At 41.1% G+C, this 12,959-nt stretch overlaps 1 protein-coding gene across 14 annotated transcripts in view; it reads right to left on the reverse strand.

The window, feature by feature from the left end:
• Window positions 1-10,389, reverse strand: part of mecom (MDS1 and EVI1 complex locus) — a 138,168-nt gene extending 127,779 nt beyond the window's left edge. For 7 of the 14 annotated variants that reach the window (XM_043259365.1, XM_043259369.1, XM_043259367.1 and 4 more), the window contains exon 1: window positions 9,899-10,388. In XM_043259365.1, coding sequence (XP_043115300.1) covers window positions 9,899-9,935 — 37 coding nt within the window. In that variant the 5' untranslated portion in view covers window positions 9,936-10,388. Of the gene's footprint in view, window positions 1-9,898 lie in introns of all 14 variants that reach the window. The other 7 variants (XM_043259370.1, XM_043259372.1, XM_043259364.1 and 4 more) reach the window with 2 other exon arrangements.
• Window positions 10,390-12,959: the final 2,570 nt, after the last annotated feature.

Genomic DNA, 12,959 nt, shown 5'->3' on the forward strand with positions numbered 1-12,959 from the left:
CCTTCTCCATCTCTCACTCAGGTTGTTTTCAGTTTGTTTGTAGATGAGTCACAATCTCAGGAAGCGTCGGGAACAGGGCTCATCAAAGCGCAGAGCGAGGGCCAGATTCCTGGGCTGGGACCAGATTCCGGCCGCTGGGAATCTTTGGAATGCCGCTGGGAGAGGAAGGGAATCTCTACTGTCTCTATTGTTTGGCCTCTTCCTCAGTCTATGTGAGTTTGGACGAGTCTCATCTCCGGGTCTAAATGGAAAAGATCCGATTGCGATGAACCGGCCTCGTCGCACGTCCAAATTCCCCCTCATAGGTAACACGACTCTCGCTAATCACAGTTACCTTCCTTTACTCTCTCGTCCGAACACACACAAACACAATCTCAGTACGACCCTGTACGACCTGCTATATTGAAGATGACCTCATTCAGAGAAAGCACACAATGTTCTTCCAACCTAAACCATTCTGATCTGAGAGGTCAGAGGTCACAGTGCATTAAAACAGGTTCAGGCCAGATTAGACTGGTGCGCTGATGAGGAAACAATGATTGCTCACTGTCAAAAACTGATCACTGATATCTAATGCAGTAACAAACTGAAACCAAACCAGCTTACAAAAACCATCTTAACCACCTTGTGACAGTATGATCCATTTTTTTCACACACACACACACACACACAAACCAGTCTTAAATACCACGGGTATATTTGAAGCAATAGCCAAACATACATTGAGTATGGGATGTATAAATCTCAATTTAAAAAAATACTCTTATGACTGGTTTCGTGGTGCAGAATAACATTTTTAGATTTACTTTTTTTTTTTTTTTTTTTTTAAGACTAACTAATAAGTCAATGGTGGACTGCATGGTCACAAACAGGCTTCTTAACTAGTTTAACTAGCAAAGCTTCCTTGGTCAATCAGGCAAGGTAGGGTGATGCTGATGAGCAAAGGAAAGACAGACAATCATTTGTCCACAGTGTCACCTAAGTGCTTACCTAAACCAGTTGATGTTTTAGTTAATAATCATAAAATGGACATTGATTTTAGAGGACTGATAAATCACCACAGGTTTATGGGAATGCACCGCAACTGCACAAAACTATCTGCCTATTGTATATCTATTAAGGGTCGCAATAAATTGGCTTACAGCAAATATTTTCTCTGCACACAAAGAGTCCAGGTCATGTGTATAAATTATTAAATTAGTTTATCTAAAGGTCATATTTGCTTTTATGTCTTAAAAGCAAACAGAAAGGTCATGTATGGAGAGAGTGCAAAGCAGGCTTATAGAGACAAAGAGTTAAGCACTTTTCAAATGGGATTAGTTTTAAAAACAAAATGTTGAGTACTAGTTATTAAACGCCTGTTATTTAATGAATTGTGAATGAATTAACTAAAAAAACATAGGTTCTATTTGCAAACAAAATCAAATAAATCCATTTGTGAAACAATTTTACCTGACCTTTGTACAAATAAGGCTGTAGTGAGTGTTTATGCATGTGTGTATCCGACAGAGATGAAAGGTGTGTTGAAATGTCCTCTTGTCTTTCCTGTTCCTTGACCTTCTTGAACAATATGTGCTTAAACTTCTCACTTGAGTTCATCACAAACACAAAAGAGAGAGAGAAAGCGAGAGATACCCACACCCTCTGGATATCACACCAGACTGGAACATAAAGATGGGGACTTTCTGAAAAAGAGTGTTTAACAGGCTGTTATCAGGCCACTCACAAAGCAATTGTTGATTAATTCCTGTTAATGGCTGGAATCCAAACAGAGCGAACAGAGAGGAGACCTTTGCCAATAATTACTAACATTTCTGAGTGAAAGCACACACATACACATTCATAATAGGAATTAATTATAATGGTTGAATAGTAAACTTCTCACATATACAACTGAAAAGTTTGGGGTTTGTAAGACTTTTTATGTTTATATTTTATGCTCACCAAGGCTGCATTTATTATTTGATTAAAATACAAAAGTTTAATATTTATATCATTTAAAATAACTGGTTCTATTGTTTTATTACAGTCCTGTGATTTTCAGAATTATTATTCTGGTCATAGTTTTGAATGATCCTTCAGAAATCATTCTAATACTAATTTTGGTGCTCAAGAATCATTTCTTATTACCATCAACAATGAAAAACATCAAACATCAAAGCTGTTGTTCTGCTTACTATTTTTGTGGAAATAGTAATACAATTACTTTAGGATTTTTTTGATACATTTTTTGTAACATAAATGTCTTTATTAACACATTTGATAAATATAATGCGTTATTGCTGAATGCTCAAACCATTCATTTTTTAAATATCTTAATTTCTTAAATAAATAAATGCATTCTTAGTGGCCCCAAGCTTTTAAACAGCAGTATTCTGTGTTATTTTTTTAGCGCATTAACACATTTAACAAAACATTTCTAAATAAATAATAATAATACCATACTGTTAATAATGCATAATCTATTTTACACATCCCTAATTCAAGTACACACTTGGATGTAAACCACATGCCAGCAGATTCTTAAATCATCAGATTATTATCCGACCAACTGTATAACCACACAAGATCACACTGCTTTCATAAATGAAATATGAAGCATGATTTAAACCAGAAACAATAAAATTAGTATGCTGTTTCAGCTATATTTTTGTAGATAATCTACGTTTTGATTTGTATTTTACAGTGACATCTTTCTTGCAATTTACATCTGAATTGTGATACGTCTACTTATGCCTTTAAACAGTAAAGATGCTCACGTTTTCCGTTCTCGTGCATAACAACATCACAGCTCCTGTAAAGCACTAACTATTCTATTGCTGCCTCGCAAGAACTGGCACTTCCTTCAGGAAATGCAAATGCGGTTAGTACCTGCTGCTGCAGGACTGTTGGCCGACATCTGCATAGTTGTATCATTAACTAACGTGCATTGCCACTTAATGCCAAACGGCGCAATCCTAATGCTACCTAATTCCTATTTTAAAAAAAGTGTATGGTAGACAGCAAACACGAAAACAACAACAACTGTACAAACACCAAAGAGATCCATAAAAGAGTGAGCTACAAACTCACGTCCGCACTGCAAGAAACAAACGACCTGAAATACTCGCAGATATAGAAACACAATGCAGGTAACTCTTAGGAATACTGATTTCATCTAAGCACACACAGACAATGGCACAAGGGAGGTGCCCGTCTGACCAACAAGCAGACAAATGAAGTCAACAATATGCACACCCATTAATAAAGTGTGATTTAAACACACACACACATTTTTGCAGTACAAAAATATGCTTCGTTTCTTTTGGGACCGTCTGTAGATAATGACCTCAACCTTGGCACACACCCTGGGCAGACTGTCGGCAGCGCACTGGTGAGCCTTTGTGTGTGTGTCCGTGTATGGATATGTGTGTGCGCGCGTTCATATCTTTATCAGAGACAGTTTGACCTTTGGACTGAGGGCAGGGAGAGCTTTACTCATTGTTCTGTGCTGGTACTGGTTTCCCTGTGGTAAACACAAGTGAAAGGTTCCCAGGCCTCCCAAACCCGTACACACAAACACACACACACACACTGTTCTCACAATGTCCGTACGGCACCCAGGCTGCACGTCAGACCCATTCGGACTCTTTCACACACCTACACGCACAAACACATATTAATTCTGTGCAAACATTTAACTCATAGAGAACACACCCCTGAGGACCGCCTGGCACCACTGACTGAATCTGCTAATGACCGACCTGCTTCTTCCTGCACAAACCACATTATAGGAACTTGTTCGTGCTGGTTAAGACAGATCTCCGCTTAATCTATAGCTCTTTAAGGACGTGAGCTTCACAATGACCTTCCGCCGGTTCTGTAGGGTGACCTTCAGCTCAAATGGGAAGGGAGGAGATGAGCATTGTGCTCTGTACCACTATGTCAAGTTACAATGAAATTGTAAATCTGTAGAGACCTTTCTTATTGTAACACTTGCTATAAGGCTCATGAAGTGCTTAGGGTTGTGCACACTGCATTTAACTTAGGTTTGCACTAAGCCCAAATAAAGTAATGTTGCACATTTGTCAGTTTGCATTTAAACACTTGAACTTTCGACCCTCGGTTAAGAAAACCTGCTCTGCAAGTCTAAAACTACCGTTCCTGGGTTTATACAGTAACAAACAGCCAATCGTAATCTAAGTGGCGCTTGTCTCATTGCATATTCATGAGCGTTGTATGGTCAGGACTTTCATGTACTTTCAAGCATTTGAGGGAAATCAAAATGGCAATCAGAATGAGTTACTTGGAGAGAAAAAAGAAAAAGGCCATTAAGACTAACTGGGTGGTAAATAGTAAAAAAATGTACAAGCTCAACTGATACACAAATGTGTTACACAAGATGTAAAAAGGTTGGTGTGTTGTTTGTCTAATCAATGACACTTGTTGTGTAATCATATAAAATAAAATGCATTAGAGACACAGTGAAATATCTTAGTTATGCATTCTCTATGCATTGACTTGGCCACAGAGGATGATGGGATATGTAGTCATCTCCACACAAACCTTGTGTGCTTTAACTCAAACTGCTGTTCTCCAAAAAAATTACACAACAGGCATAGAAATTAGGTTGTACAGTCACCATTCACAATTAAATCTTAATTAATGACCAATACCTTAATTTGCTTCCTCCATGATTCTTTAATTAAACGCCCCCTAACTCAGAACAAAGGAGCTCACAGAAAATACCAACTTAACTCACCAGTAATTATGATACTGTGGTGGCATTCATGTGCACTCGTCTCATAAATAGGATCATTCTGATGTAAAGCAGCAATGTTGGTTCTTTAGACAGAGGTCAGAAAATACAGAAATCCAGTGTCGAAATAAAAAAATTCATATACAAAAAAAGGCTAATAAACTTGAATTGAAATCTACAGGTCGACTTTTAACTCATGCTGCATTTTCACTATAATTTACATTTAGTTTTGAAATTTCAATGAGAATACTTTTTAGACATATAAGTAAAAGTCTCATATAAACTAGTGAACGGAGCAAATAAACTTGCTTCCTCTCCAAGTAAAGATGAGTCAAGACCAGTCAAACAGTGACATCTGATGGTTTCGGGGGTGTTGGCTTGACATTGACTTATTACTTGACTGGCCTGATGCCTGCGCTCCGTTCATGGTTCCTGCTGACTGATTCAGGACCTGTCGCTCGGGGATAAAAAGTGACTGGACGTACTGAACAACAACCCCCATAATTCCCCGTGGAACACAAACGACACAGCCATCAGTCACACCAATCAAATATCCAAATAAACATCCATATGACCTGACCCCTGACCAATCAGAGCACAAGATAAATAAACCATTGACCCGGCCATTTCAATTCACTCTCGGCAGCCGCAGACACTCGTTGAGTCATTAGGGAGGGAAAGAGAGAGAAGGAGAGAAAGTAGTGGTATTATAAGAGTGTTGATGGATGAGGGGAACTGTGTTATTGTCACCTACATCCACTCCTTCCTCTCCTAACGTATACAAGAAAAGCACTTCTTTCTTTGGCGTCTATGGGACACTCTGACGCACAATTCGAAGAATCATATATATATCATAAACGTATCTCCTCCATCTCATCTCCTGTTTTTTCACTCAGATGAAATCTCGCACAAACAGACAAGAGGATCATTTCCCAGGACATAAGCAGACCTTTTGGCTAAACTCAGCAGCTTCTGGCTAATCAATCAATCCTTTGAGAACATGTGATCAATCATGATCAAAACCCACAGTGGCCTGCAACTCTCTCCATCTTACGCAGATGCACACGCTCAATGCCTGGGAAAGCCGGCCTTGTTTCGAACTGACCCCATCACGGCCCACTGTTTTACCCGTAATTAACTCATCGGTCACTCGGACTTTGTCTCTAAAACAAAAGTCTTCGGTTTTAGACTCACTGATCTTTTCAGAGTGGACATGCATGCATGGAAGCTGAAAAGAGGCACAGGAATTCTCCAAGGGAAAGCATTACAATCCCAGGAACTCAACTAAAAACTTTGTAGTATATCATGCCAGCGAAGAGAGAGAGAGAGAAGAAAAGTAAATATTTATTCAAGAGGTAAAAAATTGAGACGTTAACATTGTAGATTTTCTTTTTTTTCACAGTCTGAGAAGTGAAGACAATATAAACATTTTTTCTCGCTTTCTTCCGTCCCCCAGCGAGTCTGAGAAATGTTTTGGCCGGACACGGTTCACTGTCCATGAAACATGGACATTTTTTTTTTCCACCGAGCTCTCAGATTCAGCATCAGGCGAACGAACGAGCGTTTAATACGGTTCGCGCTCACCTTTTTAAATGGCCCGATCCGTTCACCCCGTTCTGAATGGGCTCTATAATGAGCCCGGGGGGCCGGCGGACGCGGGACGCAGCAGCACGGCCCATTGCACAATGCAGAATCTAACGCGCGCCCGTGTCTAAGAAGAAGCGGAGAGAATGCTCGCGAGCGGGGCTTATTCTCACGCGCTTCACTCACGCGGAATGTCACATTGTTAAATTTGGAGCCCCGTCTCTTTTTTCCCCCCTTTCTCGGCGTCGAGTTGATTTTCCGTTGTTTGGACACTTTCACGGTGAACTGAGTCACATCAAAGTCAAAACAAAAGTCGTGGCGTGAAACTGATGGAGCCGTCGAAGACGCCGGACGGGACAAAGGGACAATCAAAAGTCTTGCTGAACATGTGCAGCTTATCAAATGCAGTTATCATCAAAAGAGAAATCAGATAGTTAGACCTCAATGAGAGCCGGGGAAATGCGTATGAATTTATCAAATAAGTCTGTAATTTCCCATACACCGGTAAAGGTAAATAACGACTCCACTTAGAAAATGTAATCTTTAGATAGAACGGTACAGTTGCTTGTACTTGAATATAAAGCATTATTCTATTCAACTGTGAATAATACACGCCTACGATATTAATAGCCATTTATTATTTTTGTAATATTGTTTCATTTATATATTGCTGCTTATATGCATCTTAAATAAACATGCACGTAAATATTGTTTGAAAGTGCTTTACCGTACCTTGCACCTGACTCACATTTCTACATCAGTTGCAGAAGTAATTTGTATATTTGCACTATATATAACTGCTTCTGCACCCTGCACAATGACAATAAAGTTCTAATATTATTCATGACCTGGTATATCATCTACAATGAGCAACGGACCCGTTTGCGTCAAGACGTTCAGACAAGGTAAATTTGGCAGACTTGAAAGTGTACGACGCTGCGTAATAAAAAGTGGAATTAAGACCGTCAAGATCAGTCAATATGTCATTGGTGGTTTCATCTGACAGCACGGTCTGATTTCTGGCAGGTCGAGGTTATTATTCCCGTTCATGAGGTGTAATTTTACCCTATTCATAGTAAACCTGCAACATCACGCTGAGGGATATAGGACACTTGGCACGGGGTGTTAAAACATTATAGACAATTTAAGACTGTTGGACCTGCAGGTGAAATGTCCGGAACCGCTGGCCAAATCCACAAAACATGTCGTGCACACACACCAGCTAAACGACCGATTTTTATTACCTTTCCAGCACTCACACACATCAGTGCGAGCGCGTGCAGCCAGAGTGATGTGCGGTGAGCGCGCGCGGCGGAGGCCACACGGAGAGGAGATTACTTTTTCCTTTTTTCCCCCCTTCAAGGAAACCGAGTCCGCGGCTACTCAGACTAACGCGCTGAACGCTCCTTTACCGACAGACGGGCCCCGTTATGAGGAGTCTGGGAATTTAAATATTCAATGTTGACATAGTGCAGGGCTGGCGCGAGGCCAGAGAGGCCAGCGTCTCGCGGGACCCGCGCGGTCCAGAACATTCTCTCCCTTTCACTTAATAGGTAGAAATCTTCTTCTTACATCTTGGGTAAATAATAATCTTTAAATACACCCCTCGACAATTATCCCGCTATTCTCAGATAGTAGCCTAAATAATAACGCCGGGGCTCGGAGAGGAGGGGGGGGGATTGTAACAATCTTGGCGAATATCTCTCGATCTGATTTTTTTGGCCAAAAATTGTGCACAACAGAAAAGTGTCCGTGTGCAACACCATTCTATTGCCTTTCCATCTAATTAAAAATGAAAGTTGTTCATTTGTGTTCACGTAATTAGGCTACAGTATGTGAAGCTACTAGCCTGCTTAGCTTGGCTTTCAGGTGTCATTAATAAAAACCTAAAGTCTAAAAACTCATTTAAAACAAGACGTGTTCTAGGGGGAAATCGTAAAACAGTGGAGCTGAGATGTACATGGTTATCTATTAAATGACACACACACACACACACACATATATATATATATATATATATATATATATATATATATATATATATATATATATATATATATATATATATATATAGAAAACACAAGTGAAATTGCGTTGGTCTGGAGGTATAGATGTGTGTGGACGAGAGCGCGCGTGTGCACGTGAGCGTGTTTGACAACTTGCTGCTGTGCGCAGAAAAATCCCTCTCACTGTACAATGGCAGGGCATAGGGCTCGAGAGGTAGTTTATTGAACGGATAAGACCCCGACCCCTGTCTCTGTCCAGACGGAGCGCGCAGTGTCTAGCCCATCACGGTGCTGTCGACAGGAAAGGAAACAATAATTCAAGAGCAAAACGATCCTTTACTTTGTTTTCACTGCCACTTTTGTTACCTTCACACATGCAGTCAACAATTTTTTTGACCAGCTGTCACAGTCCATATATATATATATATATATATATATATATATATATATATATATATATATATATATATATATATATATATAACATTTTTCTTTTAAATGTCTCAAGTTCATTACTGAAAGTATAATGCATTTTTAAAAAACGTCAAAACTTTTAGCTCTGCCCCGAGAGTATAAAACGCTTTTAAACACTGTGAAATATTTGGATGGATTTGGACGGCGAGGACCACAATGAGAGTTTATTGGAAAACAGCAAAAAAGAAAATTGCTCAAATCAGATAGTCGGCAGCCTACTGCGCACGAGGGGGCCGAATTATTCACAGACCTGAGCGAAATGCATTCGTTCCGAATAAGTCCAATGAGGAGGGGAACCACTTCCCACTAACTGCTTGATGTTGAGTTTCGGCGTTTGAGCTTGTGTTGTGGCGTGGCATTGAACGCATGCATTGAACGTCAAACTCAAACAAGCGCCTAAGGCAACCCGTAATCAAAAGCTAAGATTACAGTCGACCGTTTAGAGGGCCATAACAAACAAAAACATTTCTCCGGGCTGTTCATACCGGAACAAAAAAATCATAACGGGATTTGATCACTTGTTGCACAAGCAGAATCGACAAATCGCGTAGAAAAAAAGGGTAGGATATTGATGTCCGCGTGTCGAGGCACTTCAAAGCACTTTTAACCACAGTCCTATTAATCTAGCATATATGCATTTCATTGGATTGCCTGCCGTAAGAGCAGCTGTAAGCTACCTGTTTGCATTTAAAAGCGTGCCTCCGCAGCTGCTTTCCGTTGTCGACTATAGGCGAAGCTGTCTTTTCAAAGTCGCGGCTGCAAATTGATGTGACCGGAGCCGTAGAAACATGCACGAACGGCGTTGTTTTATCGAACGCCGGGGCGCTCGGGGCGCGAATAGAGAACGCGATTACGGAGCGCGATAGTTAAAAAGTTTGTGCGGCACGCTCAACTTTTTCGCCACTTTCGAAGCTAGGTTTTGCGATGTCCGACCGCGCGCCGAGGTTCGCGTTTAGCTCGCCTTCAACTCTTACAAGCGAACGAAACCGCCGGGCTCTGCTGACCGTAACCGTTTAGTGACTAAAATGTTTCTATGCATCACACGCACGGACAAGATGGCAGTTGAAAAGGGCTAAAAAGGAGATGTTGCACCTACCGGTGGTCAGTTTCCTTGCCCTGCCTTTGGACCTCATGATGCCCGTCTCTCGGCGTGGGTTCGTCGGATTTTTTCTTGAATCTTTTCCTCCTTTTTCTTTTTTCCTCTGTCCTTTTTCTCTGTGATTCTCAATCCCAGACGCGCTATCTCTCCAGCATTGTCAGTTTGGACACCTTCGCACATGCGCACACCCCCGAGCTGCCAGCATCGTCAAAAAAGTTTGGAACGATTCATCACCCAAGTATTACAGATCTTGTCAGATTGCAATAGCCGGCGAGATCCCTCTCGTGTCAGATCTTCAGAGATCAGTGGGCGCGGGACGGAGCTATTCGCGACCTCCGGGTGCACGAGGAACCGGAGACATTAATTATAATGAAGCAGTCTCGAGCGTCCAAGGCGCCCAGTCTTTTGTGTTTTAAATGAAGACGCATTAATCACTGTTCGGGTAAATGACTACCGCAAAACGGTTTCATTAAACGTTTCATGTTGTTTAATTGAGATTTGACCATCTTTATGAATTTATGAAAATGATAAACTTTTACTTCTCTCCCCCTCCCTCAGTCAGGCGCGTGGGCAGTCGGTACCGAAGGCAGCCCGTTGAATTTTTTTTTCCTTGCATGCGGCACTGACAATTATTAATCTAAAGAGTTGGGCTTGCTCTCATTTCACGTAGTCCGACTATATTCATATGATTTTTTTTGTTGCTTTTTTAAGTATAGCATATTAATTAATAAAAAACAATATTTTACTCAAATTAAGCAGGCACATTAGATCCATGCATTTAACTGCGAACGACTCTCCTTTATATAACAAATATATATATATATATATATATATATATATATATATATATATATATATATATACTTTATGTCAATTTAGTCTTTTATTATTCATTTTTAAAACGGGTTAGAATTCGGGGAAAGCTTGGGTCATTAAGTTAATTGTCCATTAATTAGAAGCGCGTGACATCATGTTGACCTTGCCCGTGAACCTTTAAAAGGGTCGCTTTCCTCTCACTGGCGGTATTGATTGCTAAGTATTTCTAAAACGGATCCAATTAATCTGACATCACTCTGCATAAAAATGAATGGCGCAGAACAAACATCGGCTGCCCGTCCACGCCTCTCTGAGCCACGGGCTGACCAGCACTCACACATGCAACACTTAGGCTAGTCAACAGAAAAATAAAGAGGTTCCTAAAATAACAAAAACAGAAACGTCGCGCGATATTTTGCCAAATTACGCCTCGCGATTATCAAAAATGTCAGCGATCATATTTATGTTTGAATTTTTTAGCTGACTGGCCGTAGGCTGTCGTTTAAACTCTGCTAGATTTTTTCTTGCAAATCAAAAGTGTGTTATTTAAATTCCAGAAACGGTGCATTCTTTCGGTGTGTTGTGAAGGAGCGTTTTAATTAAAACACATTTTGCGCAGGAAGCAAACATTAAAAGCAGGCGCTGTGGAACAAGCACAGCCACCAAATGCAACTTTTCTCCGTGACACGAAACAAACAGAGAGAGAGAGAGAGAGAGAGAGGAGTGCAGTTACAGTCCTCCTTTGTTTTGCCTTGCGTTGGCATTAGTTTACATCAACACAGTTTTTAATCCATTCGCAATATCTCACCGTCCTTATTTTCCGCGCTGTATTTTATGATGATACTCTGACCCCGCCGGCCAGAGACGGCGTAGAGACGGCGTAGAGCCGGCGCGCTGGTGTGAGGATCAGTCAAGACCCCGTGGGCTGTAATTATTGAAAATTAATTGAGGCCAGAACCCTTTTGGAACCGCGGCTAAATTATTAGCTTGTCGTCGGGTTTAAATTCAACCCCATCAAAAAGAGAGGATACGGTTTACCTTCTGTGATTAATGCTCCAACCTAATTAAAGGTTTGCCCTCTTGTGTCGTTTGATGTACAGCACGCAGAGGTCGTTGGCGACGTTAAAGAGGGAAGGGAAGGGTTAAAATAAAAAACATAATTTGTAAAGTCGGGGCTCTCGCGCCAGACTGAAAGTGAAATGGGAGCCGCGGGCACAAGGAAATTACCGCGAGCCCGCGTGACCTTTGCGCGAGGTAATCAATCAAGTGATCAACAGGGATATTTATCAATGCTACATCCTGTCGGCTGCTCCTCAAACTCGAAATCAAAACAGCGCAGACACTGGAGCGTGTGAAATAGGCGGAATTATTTTATAATAATGTCTGTGGTTATTAACGGAGCGGTCCATAGCGATACCCTTTGGTGACTAAAACGCTACTTTAAAACTTTAGAAGTAACTTCGAACACGGCTACCAAAGAAAACAACGTTCGAATTAATAATAACAAAAACCGGAGAGATGTTGAACGTGGGTGCATTTTCGTTGCTCAAAAAGAGGGACCAGGTACAGAAAGATGCTGAGAATATAACAAAAATATGCTGAACGCTGTCAGAATTATATTAATCCTGTTTTTACGACCACAAAAACCGATTTACCCCGGTCATTTAATTAATATAATTATATTGGCATCGGTTAACGGCATTATTTAACTCGGAGAAGTCGTAATGCTTGTCGGTTTGGCAGAAAATATTACGCGGGGTTGGGGTTGGGGGGGATAGCGAGCAGGCAGGCATTCAGCGCGAGGAAGAAAAAGCAGCGGTGCCCCGGCGAGCAGTGCCCCTCTGAGGAGACGCGCGTAACGGGAGACCGAGCTAACACGGGCGCATTCTTCACCTCCGCGGAGACTCTGCCAACGACTCCCTCTGCCCAGCCTCTCCGCTTCAAACGAGCGGAAACATCCCGTAACCACAGACTTCACGGCAGAGAGAGAGAGTGGGCAGAACAGGCGGCAGCAAACATCGCTTGTTTGATTTATTTATTTTTTACCTTACAACTGAACGCACTGATGCGTTCTCGATCACGTGTAGCTATCTATCAAGCAGGCCAACATTTTTATTATTATAATTATTATTATTTTAAATTAGTCTTTACAAAGTTTAAACACTTCGGGTATAACCATAGCAACAGTTAGAACGTTAGAACGCGCTCTGTTCAAATCATCAAAGGCGCCGTCAGTGACATC

The sequence above is a fragment of the Puntigrus tetrazona genome, chromosome 15, assembly GCF_018831695.1.
Source record: "Puntigrus tetrazona isolate hp1 chromosome 15, ASM1883169v1, whole genome shotgun sequence".
NCBI classification, from domain to species: domain Eukaryota; kingdom Metazoa; phylum Chordata; class Actinopteri; order Cypriniformes; family Cyprinidae; genus Puntigrus; species Puntigrus tetrazona.